Here is a 21,922-nt window from a genome sequence, read left to right as displayed (position 1 = left end):
AGCTCCTCTGAATTTTAGGAGCTACTAAGAAACCTGCAACCTGAGATCCAAGTAATTGCAGTGGTTCATAACAGGAGATCTCGTAAATACTCAGGAGCGAGCCCGTGTAGGGCTTTATACGTTAACAGGAGAATTTTATATTCTATGCGGAATTTGACTGGAAGCCAGTGCAGTGCTGATAGTACTGGACTAATATGGTCAAATTTTCTAGTTTTAGTAAGGACCCTGGCTGCAGCATTTTGAACTAGCTGAAGTTTATTTAAGTTACTGCAGGAACATCCAGACAGTAGCGCATTACAATAATCTAGCCTTGAGGTAATGAAGGCATGGACTAATTTTTCTGCATCATGCAGTGATAGGGCATTTCTTAGCTTGGCAATGTTACGTAGGTGTAGAAAAGCTGTTCTAGTAACATTAGATATGTGTTTATCGAATGCTAGATCTGAATCTATAATAACTCCAGGGTTTTTAGCTGCTGAACCAGGTGTGAAGAAGAAGTCGGCCAGATTTAGCATTAAGTCTGATAATTTATTTCTAGCAGCTTTTGGGCCTAACAGGAGAACTTCTGTTTTTTCACTATTTAATAGGAGGAAGTTGCGCGACATCCACAATTTCACATCTTTTTCTTTATTTACTTTATTCTCACTCTGTCATTAGTGGCTGATATGAACAGCTGCGTGTAATCCGCATAATAATGAAAATTAACGTCATGTTTTCTAATAACTTTGCCCAGTGGGAGCATATATAATGTAAATAATAACGGTCCTAATATAGAGCCTTGTGGAATTCCATATCTTACCTCGGTATAACTGGAAGACATATCATTTATCCTCACAAACTGGTAGCGATCGGTTAAGTATGATTTAAACCCTGATAAGGCAGTTCCGGTTACACCGACCATGTTCTCTAATCTTTCTAAAAGGATAGTATGATCTATTGTATCAAAGGCTGCGCTCAGATCGAGAAGTACGAGTAGGGAAACACAGCCTTGGTCAGCGGCAATAAGTAGATTGTTTGTTATTTTAACTAAAGCTGTCTCAGTGCTGTGATGAGGCCTAAATCCAGATTGAATTTTTTCATAGATCTGTTTTTTTTGTTGGGCAACAATTTTTTTCTAAAATCTTAGAAATAAACGGTACGTTTGAAATACGCCTATAGTTAGACAGTACAGTAGGATCAAGATTTGGTTTCTTGATCAGAGGTTTAATTACAGCTGTTTTAAAGGCTTTAGGTACATGACTTAGGGTGAGCGATGAGTTTAGTATCATTAACAGAGGTTTAATTATATCTGGTAGTACCTGTTTTAGTAATTTTGTAGGAACTGCATCAAGTGTGCAGGTTGTGCTGTTTAAAGCTCTCTTGTTCTAGCTGTGGAAGTGGGTTAAAGACTTCCAATCTAACTTCAGTAACAGAGTTTTGTTCTAGATCAGCCAGACCAGATGACATAGAGGATGTGCTGTTTATATGTTTAATTTTATCCCGAATGTTTTAAATTTTACTATCGAAGAAGTCCATAAAATCGTTGCTGGTGTAAATGGCTGGAATCTGAGGTTCAGTACCTGTCTGGTTTTTAGTTAATTTGCAAATAACACTAAAGAGAACTCTAGGATAATTTTTATTTATCTCGATCTGTGAGGTCAGCAGTGTTGGGCACGTTACTTTGAAAAAGTAATTAGTTATAGTTACTCGTTACTTCTCCAAAAAAGTAACTGAGTTACTAACGGAGTTACTCCACTATAAAAGTAATTAGTTACCAGTAAAAGTAACTATCGCGTTACTTTTTATTATTTGCCCTCAAAAAAAGGAAATCAATTATGCATTTACTATTATTATTAGAAAAATAACAAAAAATAACAAACGAAAATAAACCCAAAATGTTGACAAAAATATAATCTAACGAATTTCAAAAAAATAAAACGAAATTCTCCACACAACCAAAGAAAATTACTAAAACTTGTAATACTGAAAAAAGCGGAAAAACGCGTCTGGGGATGAAATTTAACAAACCAAGCCACACTCAAAAGAAATATGTATATATAAAACAAAATAATGGACAAAAACAACAATTTAATGCCCGTTAAAATGGTATTAATATAACAGCTTCACCAAAAGAGAATAGAGCTTAGATCGTGCCCAAAAAATCCGACCCAGCCGGAGTCCGTGCACATTCTGCCCAAGCCCGAACCATAAACTGTCATTATGAGCCTGACCCGATCCGCCCCATAAACTGTCTGTTTTCGGGCTGATTGAATGAGCGAAATATAATCAGAATTATGTTAATTAACACTGTAACATAGAAGCATAGAACTATTATTTAATTTAAATGATTTTTAAGAACAGCTACACACAATGCTGCAAGTCAAACGCGGAGGCGTTCACGTGCGCCCAGAGCTACGTGATTACAGTTTTCATTTTTATTATAGTTTAATTTTATTTTGTTTTTATTTTTTCTGTTCATTTTAGGGTGGGCTTGCTAGCGCGAGCTCTTTACACAAGAACTAACGGACCACGAGTGCCGCGCGCTCGGCACAACAACTCCCGCTGTACAACTCCGCTGTACAACAGCGCTTATAAATAAATTAAACACAAAAATGAGGGTATTCTATCAGTAATTTCAGTTCGTTTTAGTTAGTTTTATAAACACAAAATACAGTTCGAGATAGTTATGTTTTTCCTTTTAATTACCGTTTTTATTAGATTCAGTTAACACAAATGTTTTTCACTTTCAATTTTCGCTATTTCGTTCGCTTTAGTGAACAATAATAATTGGTTACTTAGCAACATTGTGATTATCACACCAGAGCTTTATATAAAATAAAAATAGGAGCCTGATTTCGGGTCGGTCCTCAGGTCAGGTGGGATTCGGGCAGAGAATCTAAGCTCTAAAATAGAAAGCAGCAGCACCACAAAAACCGGAGCAGCTAAAAAGAGCTTAACGTCCTTAATTCGGAACTTGGGTTGTCCACGGCAATCACTGAATTGATTAGAGCACGCAAATCGTCACAATTGTGCCTCACTTCACCACGCCAAACCACAGGCACAGCGGCCAGAAGCTCAAGTTCACCGGACAGAGGAGGGGTTAACCAGGGCAAAGCGAAATAAAAAAAAAAGTTCATAGAGCTGCTAAAGTAACGTGCAGTAACGCGGTGTCGGAAATGGTAACGGCGTTATAGTTACAGTCATAGTAATTAGTTAGATTACTCGTTACTGAAAAAAAGTAACGGCGTTAGTAACGCCGTTAGTTTTAACGCCGTTACTCCCAACACTGGAGGTCAGATACGCTGAGCGGGCTTTAATAAGTTCTCTTTTATATTTAACATGACTGTCCTTCCACGCAGAGTGAAACACTTCCAGTTTAGTTAGATATTTACACTCTAAATTCCGTACTAACTGCTTTAAGGTACGAGTTTGATCATTGTACCACGGTGCAACTGTTTTCAAACACCTTACAGCGCAGGATCCGTTTTTATTTCTAACACAAAGGGCACAGCATACTGTATTGTAAGTATGTATGTAATTGAGTATGGAGAGCCAGCATTTTCCTGCAGTTCAGCTTATTAATAAGTGTGAATGGATGTTTTAGTGTAATTGTGTGTTAATGATTTTTTTTGTGGTGCTGTTGACTCTGATGTTGTTGTGTTTAGATTAGAGCTGGTCTTTGGTTTCAGAAGCAGAGCAGACACCGCATGTCTCCAGAGCGCAGTTATAAAAGAGCAGGAGCTGAAACCTGCTCTGCTGTTCCTCTCATACCTCTTAAAAAATTTCAGAGATAATTACCATAACTGGACAGAAAGCATTTTGATTGTTTAGGCAGTTAGGTCAGAGAATGACTTAAATGTAAGCTGTGGTATCTGTAACAGTCACAGGAAAATACACCATAATGTTAAATACTCTGTAAATACTGTGTTACATTTTAACTAGTTGTATCAATTAGCAGCAGGACATATGCAATATGCATTGTAAATACATCATTGCTGTTATTTAAAATCTAAAAAAAAGACTATTTTACAATTTCTAAAGTCTTTCTGAATGCGCGAATAACCTTCCTGATTAAACAGTAGACTGAACCAGCAGCTTTATCTATGGCTCCAAGGTGCCACTAGTTCCGGACACATTTCTAATCCCAGTTTTGCATTGAACTCTATTTTCAGTGTATAAGCAGTGTAAAAAAATTGTTTGTTTGAAATGTTGGTTTGATAGAAAATACAGGAATCAGCAGCTTACTGTAAAATATGTGAAGTTAATATTGGGGGTGTGTGCTTTTTACATTTTGTCAGAGAGGTGAGTTTTCCTCACTTTTTATACCATTTCAAGAAACATATTAAACCGGGTACATTTAGGAGCATGAAGTACTTGAGGAAAAAGTTGTTATTTTACTGAAACATTGAGCTTGTGTACTTCTTCCATCTCTGCCTGAAGTGGGAAATATAGTTGTGTTTCTGGTGATTGATTGTATTGGGTGGGGGTGTTTGCCTTTTTGCCACAGGGCTGTTTAGGTGTTTGGAATGGGGGGAGGGGTCAGTGGGCGGTCTGGAATGCAGAACTCTTAGCCATGTGTTCTGTAAGCAGCTGAAGCCCACGAGCACATCCAGGCAGGAAATGAGCATTCTCCCTCCACAGCCCTGCGGACCCCCCAACTGGATACACAGAAACCGGGATTTGGATGTTCTGAACTTTTGGGCTGTTGTTTTTAAGTGTGAACGGCACAGTTTGAGGACTACTTGCTTTTCGCTGAGACTGTCTTAGACTCTGAACTGCTGCAGCTCTGGCTTGTAAAGGCATGAGAGTTTTGATGTTTCTTTGAATTCCCCACAACTGGTCGGGCAACATTGTTCTGGTGTGCTGCTGAAAGAGAGAACAGGAAAAGAAAGCAGTAGTTGTTTGCGAACAGCTTTTGAATGACCCAATCTGATGAGTGGGACATTCCCTACAGACAAATTCATGCCTTGTCCAAAGGATTATAGTTTGAGAACATTCAGATCCCCTTTATTCAGGTGTTTCACTATTAGAGTCTACCTGCTGTCAGAGCTTGACACGACCAACCAAACAGTGAGTAATCCATGCGTCTCTAGCAGCACTCTGCTATGTTTTGCTGCCCTGTTTTGATTCTGAAACCACAGCTGTTTTCCTGTGTTAAGATTTATTCTGGTCTTCTGTTGGATTAGGCATTTCCTGAATCTGAATTTGCATGCTTCTTAGTTTACTTAAGTTTTTTTTATAAGAGTTTAGCTAAGCAGTAACTTAGATTTATTGATGAAGCACTATTTAAACAAGTTGTGTTGCTGGACATGGAACGAATGTATAAAATGCTAGTATAAAAATAAAAGAAAAACATATACACAAAAATGTCTATTATTACCACAGACTTTCAAAGTGCTATTCACATGCAAGTAGGTTTTAGGCCTGATTTAAAAAAACAAATTAAAAGTGACTTTAAGAACTGGCATTAAACTGTTCCACAGTCCTGGAGCATAAACAGCAAACACATAGTCACCTTAAAGTTTGAGAAGAGGCTAAGGAACAGGAAAAAAAAACTTAGTAAAGGTGATCTTAAAGAATGCTGCAAGGTTGATGTGAGAGCAGATTGGAAAATAGGAGGGATAGACAGTTTAGTGCCTGAAATACAAATAAAAGCACTTAAAACTGTATTTACTACTGGACCTAGAAGTGAGGACTGGTGTAATATGTTATTTTTCAATGGCTGTATTCAGACTGCAGCTAAATCAGATTTGTTTCCCAAATCATATCTGATCAGATGACTGCCAGCAGTGATTACATCAGATTTACATTTCTCTTCCTCTGTTGTTGTTGTTGTTGTTGTTGTAAAACAAATAATTATTCAGACTAAGACTCTACTGTACTAATCTTATTATAGTCACATTTCACACCACCACCAAATGTGGTATGAATGTGATTTCCTAAAGTCTGATTTCATGTGATTTCTGGTAATCACAGGTAAATCTGGATACAATCTAGAAATGCCAAAAATCTGATTTGTACTGGCAGTCTGACAGCATTATTATGTTCTTTAATCTAAGTTAACATAAGTCTGGTTAACATGGTAATGTTTATTGTCTTTTAAATTTTGTGAGATTGTTGGAGTTTCAGTAGTGCCCTCAAGAGAGGCAGTGCTAAACCAGGAGTACAATGTTCACCCCTATTCTTTTCATTACACTACAGGTTTTATCTCAGTCCCTCCTGCTGAAGTGCATCTCTCATAGACATAGTCTCACACACACATGCTCGCTTAGCTGAACAAACAATAACATGCAGATTGTGGTTTTGTGTTTTTTTTACTCTAGTGTCAGCAGCCTGTGTGTTGCTATGGAGGTATGGCAATTAAACAAAGCAGTTCAGCCGAGCCACTCAGAGTGAGACCAGTGCAAACAGTTTACACTCAACTGTGTGAGGAACTTTGTCTCAGTTGTTTCACTTCTCCTGCCGTCATGCAGTCAGGTTTACACGATTCTGGCTTCATCTTGGCTTGTGAGAGGAAGTGTTCTTTAGGGAAGGAAGTGTAGTCTCGCTGGGTTTGAGCTTAATTTAGTGTAAACTCAGCTACACAGTCCTAAGATAGACCTGACCCTGCACATCCTGCTGCTGGTGAACACACAGCTACAGCTACTTAAACTTACTGCAGCATCTGAACTGCTCTACTTCTGCACTAATCCCTTATGCTCTCTGACTTTCTCTACATCTAATGGTTACTGTTCGAGTGGCACGATGGTGCTGCAGGAAGAATGTGTGTCAAACTGCTCCATATCATTGTTCTGGTCACTGGTGTTTTTTCACTTCATCCTGTGTTTCGTTTAGGGTTGTAACAGCCTTAAAAATATCTTCTTATTCTGGGACAGTTATTTCAAAGCATTAACAGAATAAAGATAATCATTTATGGATTTCGAAATATTGATTTAAAATAGCATAGAACTGTTTATAACGTGCTATATAATTAAAGTGTGTTATGTTGTATGTCCGCCCCAGAGCTGAAGGAAGTGTTCCCAGCCTTTACATTAGTAAAAAATCTAATACCACACTGTTAATGTGCTGAGTTCTAAATAAGCATGAAGGAAAACAAGAGTGTGTGATCTAAAGCTAAAGACATCATCTACTAAACATGGTGGTGGTATTGTTATTCCATGGGCATTATCTGAGTCTATCTGAGGAACTGGGTCGCTTATAATTATTGATGATTATCGTAGCAGGATGCTTTCTGAAGTGAATATAACCCTACAGTTCAATGTATTTTTACACACTTTTAAGTGAAAAAAAACATGTCACTGCTGTATTTTTTATCATGTATCCCATATCGTATGGGCATGACCTTAATCACTTTGCTATTGATCATTTTGTTTCCCTGCATTTTTTTTTACACTCAAATAAACTTCACCAATGGTTTAACCAGTCATACAGTGGCCAGTGCTTAAATAATGGCACTTCCACACAGCATGGACTGTGGAGGGTATAGAAAAAAAATACACCCCTCCCAAAATATTCATTTTAAAATTATGTAATTGCATTGTTATGGTTTCTATTTTCATTATACAGTGACGTGAAAAAGTATTAGCCTCGTTACATATTTCTTTTGATTTTGCATTTTCGTCATACTTACATTTTTCAGATTATCGAACATATTCTTTGGACCGACGTGACAAAAGTGGAACTTTTTGGAAGGTGTGTCCCCATTATGTCTGGCGTAGTAAACAAATATAGCGAGGTATTGTCGACTTTCCGTTGCGTAGTGAGTGTTATTTCTCTGTATTTTTCAATTGCCTTTTTGTGTATCGGTTTTTGTCTCTTGTTTTGCCCCTTTTTGGATTTGATGCTTGGTTGGACTGTCTTTTGCTTACAATCCTGGACTGTGTACTCTACTACGATTCCTGTATCTGGTGAGAGTTTTGTTTGTCTGCCTATTCTGGTTGTTATATCTGGTTTTCTGCCTGTAAATAAACCAGTCTTTGCATTTTACTCGGCTAGTGTCACTCCATCCAGACTGGCGTTACATATAACTTGCAGTTATAAATACAACCAGGAATTCTGCTGTTTACCAGACTGTCCTCAAGGAGAATGTCCGGCCATCTGGACCCAAGCTCAGGTGTACTTGGGTTCTTCAGCAGGACAATGATCCAAAGCACACATACAAGTCCACCTCTGAATGGCTTAATTAAAAGAAAATTAAATAAAGGTTTTGGAGTGGCCTAGTCAAAGTCTGATTGGGATGTTCAGGATGGAAAACCCTCTAATGTGGCTGAATTAAAACTTCTGCAAAGAAGAGTGGAACAAAATTCCTCCACAGAGATGTGAAAGACTCGTTGCTAATTATCATTAAAGCTTGATTGCAGTTGTTGCCACCAATAAAGTTTTTTTTTTCTTAAATAAATACAATTTTCATTAAAAAGTGCTTTTTACGTTTATTTACTTAGATTATCTTTGATATTGAAGTTTGTTAATTAATCTGACAGATATAAGTATGATGAAAAAGCAAAAACAAAAGAAATCTGTTGGGGCAAATACTTTTTCACATCACTGTATCTGTGGCATTGAATTGTCCTAAAATTTGAATCATATTGTTTGTCATAGTTTTTACTGGAATAATATACAGTCCGAAAGTATGGTGACAGGCCTTTTTGTTAGCAGGAACTTCTTAAACTCTTACTTTCAGGTCTCTGCCAGCGCTCATTAAGCAGTTTATTTATATGACAGCTGCACCTCCCACCATCCCTCAGCAAGCTGACCTTATTGTGCTGATTTTCAGCCTTTTCAGACTAAAATATCTTCAAACAAAAAACAATTTACCCCAAACATATAATGTTACTAATTTACCCAGTCAATCTACCAGCTTGAGCTGCTTTAGCTAGCTTTGGTAATTCTCTCAGGAGCTCAGTGAATTCCATTGTGGTACCGTGATAGGATGCCATTTGTTCAGCAAGTCCAGTCATGAAGTTTCCTTACTACGTAATTATCCACAGTTAATTGTCAAAGGTATTTTAACAAAGTTGAAGCAACTTGGAAAGAAAGCAACTGGCTCTGCCAGAGTAAAATAACAGCAGGGTCAGTGGATGCTGAGGAACATAGTGCACAGTGGTCTCACCAAATGCAATGCAGGTGAGCCGATACTTTTGGCAGTATAGTGTAGTTATTTGAGGCTGGAGCTGCTAAGATCTGATTTAAGATGTGGAATCTGGATCGGTATGTGTCTCATGTTAATTTTATGACAGGTGTATGGTCTAGTGCAAACTGTGGACTGGAATATGGATCAGTAAGTGGCAGTCCCTCCTCTCCTGTGTGAAGTGCTTTCAGAGTGCCAGCCTGACCCGCTACACTCAAGCAGCCGTCTACAAACTCCACCAAACAGAATGAGGACAAGTGTGGGGACACGTTTCTGAAGGGTAAACTGATTTTTGGCCGTATGCTAATGTGATGCCTCGTTTCTGGGGAAGAGAGCACGGGTCTCAGTGAATCAGAACAGGTTGGTAAAGATGCTTTGTCTGGTGTTCTGAGCACAGTAAATGCTGGGTATTCTCAGGGGTGTGAGCTGAGGTTACCAGCCTGCTGAAGAGAGCCTGCGCTTATCATTCAAATTTACTGAATGCATTGCTTTTTTTTCTTGGTTTTGAACTGACTTTGAAATGCAATGCCTCTGCTTAAAGCCCTGCCAATACATTTTTATATTTTGATCTTGTACATAAAACACAACAAAGAAATATCATAAAACACCAAATATCACCAAAAGACCCTGTTCTATCCTCACTGAGAACAGTCTCTGAGAACAATATTCTAATGATCATCTGTGATTGGCATCCCTCTATCACTGGCAGGTTTAGCTTTAGCTCTCTTGGTAAGGCTTTAGCTCTTCAGGTTTATCTTTAGCGTTTCCTTGCTTTAGCAGTTGCTCCTCAGGGTTAGCTTTAGCTTGCCTTGTTGCAGAGAGGGCAAAGTCATAAAATATATATTTTTTTATTCTTCTGTGTTTTAATTTATGTTTAAATATGTTTCTTATTGTATTGTGTTGTTGCTGCTGGATGCCTGAAGTTCCTTCGGGATAAATAAATATCTATCTGTCTGTCTGTCAGCATTGTGATTGGCCAGACCTATGCTGACACCTTGGTCCACTTTTAGTCGCCTAGAGCGAGACTGGTGAAATACAGTTGGCATTTATTAGGCTTTTGATCATAAAAGGTGCGTTGTACATACGCCTTAACTTAGTTAAAATAAACACTTGGATTTAAGTTCCCAGGAATTTTAAAAGGCATGTATCCTTTTAAATAAGCTTTAATAAATAGACTTTAATAAGCTGTCTTCAATTTCTGCTGGTTAATGCTTTGGATACTATAAGAACCTGGTGAATGGGCAGAGAAGGAAAGTGTTGCAATGTGAAGACATTCCTGAAAAAACATTTCTGTGTGTGGGTGAGAATTATTCTGCTGAAAATTGCCAGTTGGAAGCCCTGCCATGAGAGGTAACACGTGTGTCTGCAGGATGTCCTGCACATATTGCTGAGCTGTAAGTGTCCCTCGTATTACTGCTAGGGGTGATCAACTATCATGTGTGATTGCTCCACAGCAAAGACAGGTTTTAAGTGCTCACTACCATACTTAAAGCAGATGATGTCGGATCCCAAACAGAACCTGGATTTGTTAAAAAGATGTTCCAGTTCCAGTTCATAGCAGCCTATGTTCCTCATTCATAAAACCACTGCAAACAAAGAAGTCTTAATCAGGCCAAACCTGTAATCATTTGCATATCTGCCTTAGACATAACTGTATGCAGAGTTTTGCATATTTAGATTCAGCATTACTCATGGCAGCACTCTTGCCAGGGTGTGGCTAGTGAACACAATTATCAGTGAAATTTGGTTAACTGAAATCTGACACTCACTATTTATAAAACTGTATTACCTTAATCTTAATTACCATCATGCATTTGGTGGAAGTATACAGAAACTTTTGAAAAACTGAGCAAAAGCAGAAGTAGCTTTTGGTCTCAGCAGTCTCATCCCGCCCTCTCCCCACACACCTCAGAATCTGCGCATGACGTTAGTTACATGAATGGGGACATATACTTATGTTTTTTCCTGTTTGAAGTGTTGAAGTGATCTATTCCTTATTCATAATGTCCACGTCACAATTTGCATTGTGGCCTGCATTGTTGCTAAGAGGGCAATAATTTAATTTTATTTCATTGTTTGATAACATCTGTGTGCGCAATAACTTACATAACATTAAACTACATTAAATGATTAATCTCACTGCATTAAACTACACAGCTACCTGCTGATGTTTTATTTTGTGTGAGTGGTGTAAACGTTTATAATGACGTGTTGGTTTGATAATTGCTCACGTTCCTTTCCTGTTTTTAGTTTTGGGAAGCAGTGTGGGGGGAGACGAGGCTGTGAATGCATCACTTTGGAGCCGTCAGAGATGATAGTGGTAAGTAGAGCATTTTCTCAATTAACAGCAGAATGTAAGATTAATAAATTCTTCAGTGGTTTGGAATTTCTGAAGTGTTGCTGTAACTGCAGGCATGCAGCAGTTTAGTGAGGACAGTACTGCCTCCTTTAGCATCTAGAAACATCTTGTATATGTGAAGATGAGCTTGTTATCATGCAGCCGGACCTGTTTTGAGCATCATGGCCCCCCCAACTGTCCTTTACACAGTGCCTAATAATGAAATTAGTAAACGGGTGACGACGTTATCGTGTTTCATCTTTTTTTCTTTTTAAAACAATGTATCGCTACATCTCAGGCTCACACAGCCTGCCTGATGCTCTGACTCAACAAGCCATCACAGATAAATAGCTCTGGTAAACCCTGATTCACATTATTATAGAGGTCGCACACTAGATGCTGCCCTGAGCATTAAAGTGCTGATGTGAGGGCACCAAAACTAACAATTAGTTTATATTGATGACTTTTCTTTATCTAAAGTTTCGATTTCTCTTTCCTCATTCATCACCTGGGTCTAGCTTCTTATGAGCAAAATGTGTTATCAATAAACTGTACAGAGTCACCACAAGTTAGCCCATATAAAAAAGTTTATTTTAAAATAAACTTACGTGCACTAACAGAGCGAACAAGCGCTCTGCCGCTATAATTTAAAAGTTGCTGAATGCACAGCCCAGAAAAATGCAAGGGCAGGGGTGGGGTGTCTTTGCTTTATGAGGCAACTCTGTGTATTTTTTTTTTTTTACCCTGCCGGTGTCTTTCCCCCTCCACCGTCCTGCTCCTTCGTCTGCACCCCACAACCCCACCCCCTGCCCAAGCGCTGTTTTTCCTCTCTACAGAAAAAAAAAACTCTTTAATTTGAGTTTGCCAATTTCCTGTGAAGAAAATGATAAGTTTGAGTTTATCCAGCTGTCTCTGTCTGGTTCTGGTCCTTAGTGATAAAACTTTAATGTTTTATTTGTGGTTATTGATTGGACACATGCTAATAAATGGGATCTAAATACTACATCTAAATACTTCTGGGATACTATGCTGCACCAGTGCTCTAAACTGAAAGGCCAAGAAGACAATGGAAGAAGGGGTGTTGGAGCCGGTCTGGTCAGTTTGCCCCATCTTCTCTCCTTCTCTTGTTGACATTTTTGCAAGAGCAGAAGAGACAGAATTGATTGGAGAGTGGACAGATGATCAGGAGGAAGGGACAGAGATTGAAAAGATAGACTTTGATGATCTCTTCAATGGTGATAATGAGGATTCAAATTATTGGTACCACACTATACTAATACTTTAATTTGAGTACATTGTTGGATTTTATCATCAATTAGTTCTGCAGCTAATTACATTTTTCATCCTAGTACCTGTCAGGATCTAAAAGTAGACTTTTCATAATGTGAATATAATGTATAATGTAAAAACATACAGGCGACCATAACATTTTCTGCGATTTTTTATCCCAGAATTGAGTCAAAATGTGTCAAAAACTTAAAAATAACCATTGTGTTAAATTCCTTGTCCCAGAATTGTATGGAAGTGTGCTCTTTTGACTCTATAGGTTTTAACTGAAGGAGCTGTGCCAATTTCTTCATATTGTTTTAGGTTCGGATTTGGGATAGGTGTAGTTAAGGGTTAGAAATAAGCCCCACAGGACATTTTTGTCCTGTTACCTGTCAGAATCTTAAAGTAGACACTTCAAGGATTAAGAAAAATCTCAACATGTTTTTATCCAGTGCACAGGATTTTAGTATAATGTGAAAACATACATGCGACTGTAACATTTTCTGTTATTTTTTTAAACCTCTTTGACTCAGAATTGAGTCCAAAATATCCATTCCGTTAAATTCCTCGGCCCAGAATTGTATGGAAAAGTGTGGTAATTTGTCTGTATAGGTTGTTAACTCAAGGAGATATGCCATTTTCATCATATTTTTTTTCCGGTTCGGAATTAGTATAGATGCACTAAAGGGTTGAAAATAAATGTCATGGGACATTATTTCATCTTAAAATAGACACTTCAAAGATTAAGAAAAAACAGGTGGCGAAAAAAAAATCCACTATGTGCTCGTGGACCCCTGTTTCCATCTAGACTATTGGTCCTGGGGTTAGAGTCTGATTATTGGTTGGTTGTGATGGTATTTCTTCATGGTTATCATGATGTTGCTAGGTGGTAATGTTGTTATTGCTAAGTTAAAGTTAAGGTAATTGCAGTGGTCTTTCAGGAAGTTGCTATAATGTTGCCAGGTGTGAAATTGCAGGTGATTGTTCAGGTGCTTCTATCAGGACCAGGTGGTTAGTCAGGTGTTTGCTGTGTATTTGCATTGTCACACAATTCCCAAAAATCACACAATCCCAAAAATCACACAATCCCAAAAATCACACAATCCCAAAAATCACACAATCCCAAAAATCACACAATCCCAAAATCACACAATCCCAAAAATCACACAGTCCCAAAATCACACAAAATTATATAAAATTGTTTATATAATTTAGGCTAAGTGGAAACACGTTGAACGATTATTTCAGTAATCCATTGAAATTGTCTGATTAATTTACTGTTTAATTGTGTGATTAATTTACTTTATTTTACCCAATAATGGCTTACTACAATCTGTGCATTAAGAATATCTTATTAGTTGTAATTTCAATGCATCTCCTCTAAGTGTTGCCAAATGACAAAAACACAATACATCAGTACAAAAAACATACGTACGCCTGAAATAAAAGTGCCGTGGGAAACAAACGTTCTCACATTCAAGTCACATTTAGTACATCTGACTGTGAGCGTGAAATATGGCGTATGCAATGTTTTTGTGTGTACGCACCTTTAGTACATGAGGCCCCTGGTCTGGGCTGTTAGAAGTAGATTCTGTGGCTTGTTTTCCACATCAGACCTTCCAGATCTGAATAGCTGCTTTCTGATGGAGGAGAGTCCTGGTTTAAAGCCCTCAGGACCCCCCCATAAAACATTTTCAAGAACAAGTGGCATAGGTTTCTATGATCCATTTTTTTTCTTTACTGTTAAAAAGTTATGGTCATATATGTTACTATAAACTGTATTTTTATAGTTTTACAGTTCATTATTATTTTTTAACTTGCCATTGCTATGCTTTAACTGCTATTTACATGTTTTTTTTATACATTTATTCAGATTGTTTAATGATCCCAATAAAAACTTAGGGAGTTATCATTAAAAACATGAAAAAAATACCAAAAAAAAATGTTGGTCAGGGCATGTGCAGTGCCGTAAAGAAGCACATATTTATGGGTAGCATAACTCGAAAGAACACCAGTTCTGTTTGTGTGCAACAACAAACATTTAAAATAAAAACTGAATAAATTAAAAACATAACTTTTTAAGTGCATAACTATAGGGACACTCTTCAAACCATGGGGTCATTTTTACTTAAATTGAACAGTATTTGCTGGTGCCTTTCTTACGAGTCAGGTCATCCAAACAGTTAAACCACACTTATTATTATATTTTATGTAATGATCTCTGAATACTGTAATCCTTAAAAATACACAGAAATTTGTACACACATTTTTAATCTGACAAATTATTGTCAGATTGTTTTTTTTTTTTGTTAAAATGTTTATATTTGTGAGGAATACCGTGTCCCGTGATCTCCCGGAGACATTGTGGATCAACAAAGCAGAAAAACAAAGCATAACAAATAAGTATGTATTAAATCCTTATATACGTATATATATATATATACGTATATAAGGATTTAATACATACTTATTTGTTATGCTTTGTTTTTCTGCTTTGTTGATCCACAATGTCTCCGGGAGATCACGGGACACGGTATTCCTCACAAATATAAACATTTTAACAAAAAAAAAAAACAATCTGACAATATATATATATATATATATATATATATATATATATATATATATATATATATATATATATACGTATATAAGGATTTAATACATACTTATTTGTTATGCTTTGTTTTTCTGCTTTGTTGATATATATATATATATATATATATATATATATATATATATATATATATATATATATATATATATATATATATAATCATTCTTTCGACAAACTCAACATACTAATCGATCAAACTACAATAAAAATAACTATTTATTACTAAAATAAGCTCTGCCCCATGCACTAATATCTTCTGGCAAAATCAAAATCACCAGCAGATAATAACATAATTACCTGTAAAATATCAGTCTAAGGAGATGAGTGGGGGATGAAGGACTGTGAGACTGATGCTCGGGCAGTGAGACACTGAGTGTGGGCAGTGTTGCTCTCCTGATCCACGCGGTCTGATATCAAAAAGCCACTGCGCGCCACCGATCCTCCTTTGGCAGCAAAAACCTCAACCAAATGTTTCCTGCAGTGACAGATCAGACCTGCACAATGATCAGGAGGAATTTTGGAGCATTCCTCTTCACTAAACTGTTTAAATTAGCAATATTCTTGGGCTATCTGGTGTGAATCGCTCTCTTGAGGTCATCATGCCACATATAATGCAGTCACAATGAAATTATGATTTTTTTTTTATTTTACCAAATTGAAAACCTCACGTGATGGTCACAATTAAACCAAGTTAAACCTTTTGAATTTTGGAACCAGGAGTGGCATAAAGTTATCCAAAAGCAATGTGTAAGACTGGTGGAGGAGGTCGTTATATTGTCAGATAGTTAAAGTAGTTATATTTCCAGATTAAAGTCCTACTATTACCAGACTAAAGTCACATTATTATCAGAATTCATAATATTAAAGTCAATATAAAATTAAAGTTTTAATATTACCAGATAAAAGTCGTTCATGTTACCAGATTAAAGTTGTTGTATATCTAGCTACACTAGGGTTACATAATAATAATAATAAGAAGACGAAGAAGAAGAAGAAGAAGATTTGAATTATGTATTTTTTTTATTCCTGAATCAATTCCTTTATCCAGTTTACATGCCTAAATCCACATCTACTACAAGATTCTTTAAAACAAACTTCATGAGTATAACAGACTTACGATTGGCGCTTAAGGAAAGCTGCAAAAAATGTGGCGGTTTTTAAATTAATATCCAATGCAAGAAACGAAAAAAGATATTACTGATAAATATCAAAGAGGAGGATAATGGCCCGACATACACACACACACACACACACACCAATGGGACAATTTTAGCATCTCCAATTCACCTGACGGCATGTGTTTGGACTAGAGTCGGACTTAAGGTCTGTTCTTAGGCTTATGCTTTTGTTTCCTATGCTACTTTAGTGTTGCAGTGTTAAAAAGTTTAATGCTGAACATATTTCGCACATTCAAACACCCTGAAAATGTTTTTTAAAAGTTCAGTTTAGCCACAGTACTAAAACAATGTCGGGTTTAAATAGGACAGGTTATGGGTCTGGGCGGCTCGGGCAGAACGGGCTGGATTTTTTGGGTCGATCTAAGTTAATGGGACAGCTTATCCAGCGCTACATTGCAGTTTTAATAAATAAATAAGTACATTTCAATAACTTAATTTAATTACTTCAATTCATATTAGGATTGCCGGTGGGAGCGGCAGAAATGTGTATGTGGCAGGCAGCCACATTTTTTTAAGAATGACCCAAAAAAGCCATCATAGGTAAAGGACTTCAAATCATCAAATCAAATTTATTTGTATAGCGCTTTTTACAACAGGTGTTGGCACAAAGCAGCTTTACAGAAACATGATTACAGGACAAAGAATCAGGCAAAACATTACACATAGAAAATACAGAATACAGAACCCCCAGTGAGCGCGGAGGCAAGGAAAAACTCCCTCAGAGCTGCAGGAGGAGGAAGAAACCTTGGGAGGACCAAGACTCACATTAAAGGGGGGACCATCCTACCACTGGTCAAACGGCTTTTAAATTAAAATTTAAAAAGTCTTTTATACATCCATATAGGTTTTATGTACTCAGGAGTGTAATAGCGCCACTAATGGCTTGGATGTAATCTGTAGTGGAGAGTAAGATGGTCGATGAGCAGCTGATCTGTGGTGGTGGTGGAGAAGAGCTGACTTCAGAAACTTCCATCAGTCTGGCCGGACAGGAGACGCGAGAGCCTGAGGGTCCAACATCGGTATCGGGTCAGACAGGTGGGCAGTCAGTAACTCGGAGGAAAGCAGAGAGATGGAATTAGTTTTGACTGGATTTATGCAAAACTGAGAATATTAAAACATTATCAGAGTGTGGCAAATGACTCCGGCAGAACTGAATAAAACAGCCTAACTAAAGGCAGAGAGCCAGAAGGTAACATAGACATGGAGGCACCCTGAAACACCAGCATCCACCCACTCCACCGTCCACAAACCTGAGTGACTGAGTGCAGTGGGAGAACAACAGCACCAGCATCTCAGTTTACCACAATTTCCTCTGTCCATGAACCCCTGAATCTGCAGCCTTATCTAAAGGGAAAAACATTAATTACCAAAAGCTAAACTAAACAAGTAAGTTTTCAGTCTAGACTTAAAGATTGAGACTGTGTCTGAGTCCCGAACATATTCGGGGAGAAAGGACTTGTAAAATAAGAATTCTTTAAATTACAAACACAATATACGTGCAAGTGTCATGTATTTATTTTTTTTTATATTACATTATTATTTTTTTTTGTTCTTAGTTGGTAGAATTGTGATTATTATAGGTGTATTATCACCTTCCTCAGTGTAAATTAATGCACTGGGGGTGGGTGCAATAGACTGCATCAGTAAATGCAGTGTTTATGTATATATGTCTATGGTTGGACTGCTGGAGTTGTTCCAGAACGTGCCTCAGCGCATTGTTTGATGTTTCGGGAAAGTCTTTGGCATTAAATGTGAGAACCTGACCATCTTCTCTAAAATCCACTCCACACTGAGCAGCACATAGTCGTCTGTAACTGTCCCAGCCTCAATTTGTTGAATTAACGTGTTTATTTCCTCTTTTATCCTGTCGCGAAAAAACATCTCTTCTGGTACAACTCTGAGCAACTCTAACTGGTGTCCCAGCTCCGCCCCAGAATTTTGAGACTTTTATCCAAACAAAAACAGCCATCACGCCTGTGTGTGTGAGTTTGTGTGTGATGGCATGTGTGTGTGAGGAAGTGTGCGTGTGTGTGTGTGAGTTTGTGAGTAAGTGAGTGCTGTGGAGCAGGACTGGGACAGTAGTCTGCCGCTGAATGAGCTCCTCTGCCTGGTGATGGTGTGCAGAGGGTGGTGAACATTGTCCATGATGTTCAGCAGCTTGCTGAGTGCTCTCCTCTCCACTAGAGGTGTTAAGGACTCCAGCTCTAATCCCAGCACAGAACCAGCTTTCCTCACCAGCCTGTCCAGTCGTCCAGCATCCCTCTTGCTGATGCTGCCTCCCCAACACACTACAGCGTAAAAGAGGACGCTGGCTTCCACAGGCTGGTAGAACATCAGCAGGAGTTTCTGGCAAATGTAGAAAGACCTGAGCCTTCTGAGGAAGTACAGTCTGTTCTGTGCCTTCCTGTAGAGGGAGTCAGTGTTCACTGACCAGTCCAGCCTATCGTCCAGGTGCACACCAAGGTATCTGTAGGATTTGACCACCTCCGCATCGACCCCCTTGAGCAGAGAGCCTGGACCTATGCACATCTCCTTGGTCTTGGAGATGTTCAGCTGCACATGGTTCATCTTGCACCACACCACAAATTCCTCAACCAGGGCTCTGTACTCCCTCTCATCACCGTTACGCACACACCCCACAATTGAGTTGTCGTCAGAGAACTTCTGCTCTGAGTGGTATTTGAAGTCCGATGTGTACAGTGTGAACAGGACTGGAGAGAGAACAGTCCCCTGTGGTGCTACTGTGCTGCTGACCACTGTATCAGAGGAGCAGTTCCTGATTCAGTAAGGGCTTGAGCATTCTGGGGCACACTCTGTCCGGGCCAGCTGCCTTCCTGGGGCGAAGTCTCCTCAGCTGTCTTCTGACTTGGTCTGCAGTAACGGATTTGTCTACCAGCTGATGAGGATTTGATTGAGGAGATCTGTGACGTCGCTGGTAATCCAGGGTTTGTTGTTTGGGAAGCAGCGTACAGTCTTTGTGGGAACAGCAACATCCCAAGTCACCCCCTCAATGTCCTCTCCACGCTCCAGTCAGTGGTATCAAAGCAGTCTCTGAGGGCTTCTTCTGCTTCAGGGACCAGAATCTGAATGAGCGTATGGTAGTGGGCTGCCTCAGTACCAGTGGTTTGTACTGAGGCTGTAGGAAGACCAGGTTGTGATCTGATTTCCCCAGCGGTGGTAGCGGGATAGCCCTGTTTGCATTTTTCACATTAGCATACAGCAGGTCTATGGTCCTATTGTTCCTGGTGGCACAGTCCACAAACTGGAAAAAGGCAGGCAGGGTAGAGTCCAGTGTTACGTGATTAAAATCACCAGAAATCGAGTATAAGGCGTCAGGGTGCTGTGTCTGCAGCGCTGCAACTGTGGAGTGGATAAAGTCACATGTCGCCTGCACGTCTGCCCGAGGAGGGATGTAAACACAGACTAAGATAGCGTGAGAGAACTCCCGTGGGTGTAATAAGGTCGGAGACTCACCGCTAACACTTCAATATCCCGACAGCAGATCACCTCCTTCACTTTCACATGTCCAGGGTTGCGCCATCTGGTGTTAATGAAAAGCACGAGCCCCCAACCTTTCCTGGATAGCTCCGGGTCCCTATCCGCCCTCACTGTAGAGAAGACTGTAGGTAGCTCCACGTTAGCATCCGGCGTGTCAGGGGTGAGCCAGGTTTCGGTGAAACATGGCACACTACACTACCTGTAGAGCTTCGGATTCTTCACCAGACTGGCTAGCTCGTCGTTTTTGTTCGTCAATTAGTTGACATTCCCCATAACCACAGAAGGAACCGAGGGTTTGTACCTCCACCGCTTCTCCGTCTTCTTAGCCTTAAGCTTAGCCTTTATCTTAGCTCAGGCTGTGTAGCCTTTGTACTTCTGCCTTAGCTCCCCCGGTATTGTGTGGACAATGCCCCCATGTCCCATAGAGGGACAGCAGTGCTTCATGGGAATAAACACGATATTCCTCGCTGCCTTACATATTTTTGTTGTGTGTAGTAGCACAGAGACAATTAAAAACTTAGAAAAAACACACAAAGAGATGGAACTACTGGAACAGGCAGCCACTCGCGTCAGCGCCGGAAGTAGGATTGGAGTAAAAAATTGTATACAATTATGTGATTGGACAAGGAAGTCGTATATGATGGGTTGGAGAAAGACGTCTTATACAATGATCAAGTCATATACGATGATGTTATTGGACAGTGAAGTCATATACGATGATGTGATTGGACAATGAAGTTGTATATGATAATGTGATTGGACAGTGAAGTCATATACGATGATGTGTTTGGAAAAAGTAGTCATACATGATTATGTGATTAGAGAAAGAAGTTGTATACAACAATCTGTTCATTTTTAGCTCCAACCATGGTCTCACACTTACTATTAAACTATCTGATTAAAATAACTGACATTTAGGAAATGCTTTCCGTTTAATAGTTCTTATTCTGTAAAGAGTATCATTTACTGTAGGAAATATTATTTATTGCAATATCAATTATTGTTTTTGCTAGTTTGTTGTTAACCATATCAGTTTGTTATATTTTGTATTGGGCTCTTATTATTTAATATACAACAAACATGCTAATAACAAAGTAATACAAATAAGTTATTGTTCCCATTGTAAACAACTGCTCAAATCTACAGTTTTCAAAGCTTTTCTGTTGAGAGGATATGCGTGTGTGTGTGTGTGTGTGTGGCTTCCTGCAGGAAACCATGGCCTTGCTGCACAGTCTGTCGGCTGCCTCTCGAAATAGCGAAAGACTGTGTTATCTATGAGCTGAGACTCGGCACTATGCTAGTGTGTGTTGTACTTTACTCTGTGTCTCTCTGAGTGTTTCTCAGAGAGTCTCTCAGAGTCTCACCCAGTGTCTCCCTGAGTCTCTCACCGAGTCTTTCTCTAAGTGTCTCTCTGAGTGTTGATGCCGTCATCATGAGTTTGCTGCGGTTGCACAGACTCTCTGTAATATGGAAATCCTGGATGTTCAATCAGGAGCAGAACCTGGCTGATTCTGGCTCCTTGCAGGTGGAGAACACGAGTGACAGCGAGGAGGCGGCTCTGCAGAGAGATGGCTCCCAGCGCCACTCGCGCCGACGCTTTCACAAAGTCAACCCTCGAGGGGAGCGAGAGCTGATCACGGACATCCAGGACCCGGCCAGCTCATCTACCGTATGTACCTAGATCTTTCACTATTTTACTGCGGCTTTTACTTTCTCCTGGCAGGAGTTTTGTTCTATCGTCCCATACAAACTTCTGATGTTGGGCAGTATAAATAAATTAGAACATATGGAGGCTCTCATATCCTAGATATATTTTGGTCACATATTTTGATATAAATATATGTGACATTTACTTCAGCCTATCTGAAAGAAAGAGGACATTGGGACATGGATATTGGAGATATTTCAGCTATTTG

General features: G+C 38.9%; 1 protein-coding gene across 11 annotated transcripts in view; it reads left to right on the top strand.

Moving 5' to 3' along the window:
• LOC103043076 (rap guanine nucleotide exchange factor 6) overlaps nucleotides 1-21,922 on the top strand; it is a 296,213-nt gene that overhangs the window by 95,577 nt on the left and 178,714 nt on the right. For 7 of the 11 annotated variants that reach the window (XM_049466442.1, XM_049466440.1, XM_049466444.1 and 4 more), the window contains 2 exons: nucleotides 11,357-11,426; nucleotides 21,532-21,675. In XM_049466442.1, coding sequence (XP_049322399.1) covers nucleotides 11,357-11,426; nucleotides 21,532-21,675 — 214 coding nt within the window. Of the gene's footprint in view, nucleotides 1-4,520; nucleotides 5,050-11,356; nucleotides 11,427-21,531; nucleotides 21,676-21,922 lie in introns of those variants that run through there. The other 4 variants (XM_049466446.1, XM_049466448.1, XM_049466449.1 and 1 more) reach the window with 3 other exon arrangements.

The sequence above is a fragment of the Astyanax mexicanus genome, chromosome 17 (assembly GCF_023375975.1).
Source record: "Astyanax mexicanus isolate ESR-SI-001 chromosome 17, AstMex3_surface, whole genome shotgun sequence".
Lineage (NCBI taxonomy): Eukaryota > Metazoa > Chordata > Actinopteri > Characiformes > Acestrorhamphidae > Astyanax > Astyanax mexicanus.
The sequence above is the reverse complement of the archived record's forward strand: the minus strand, read 5'-3'. Positions and strand labels throughout refer to the sequence as shown.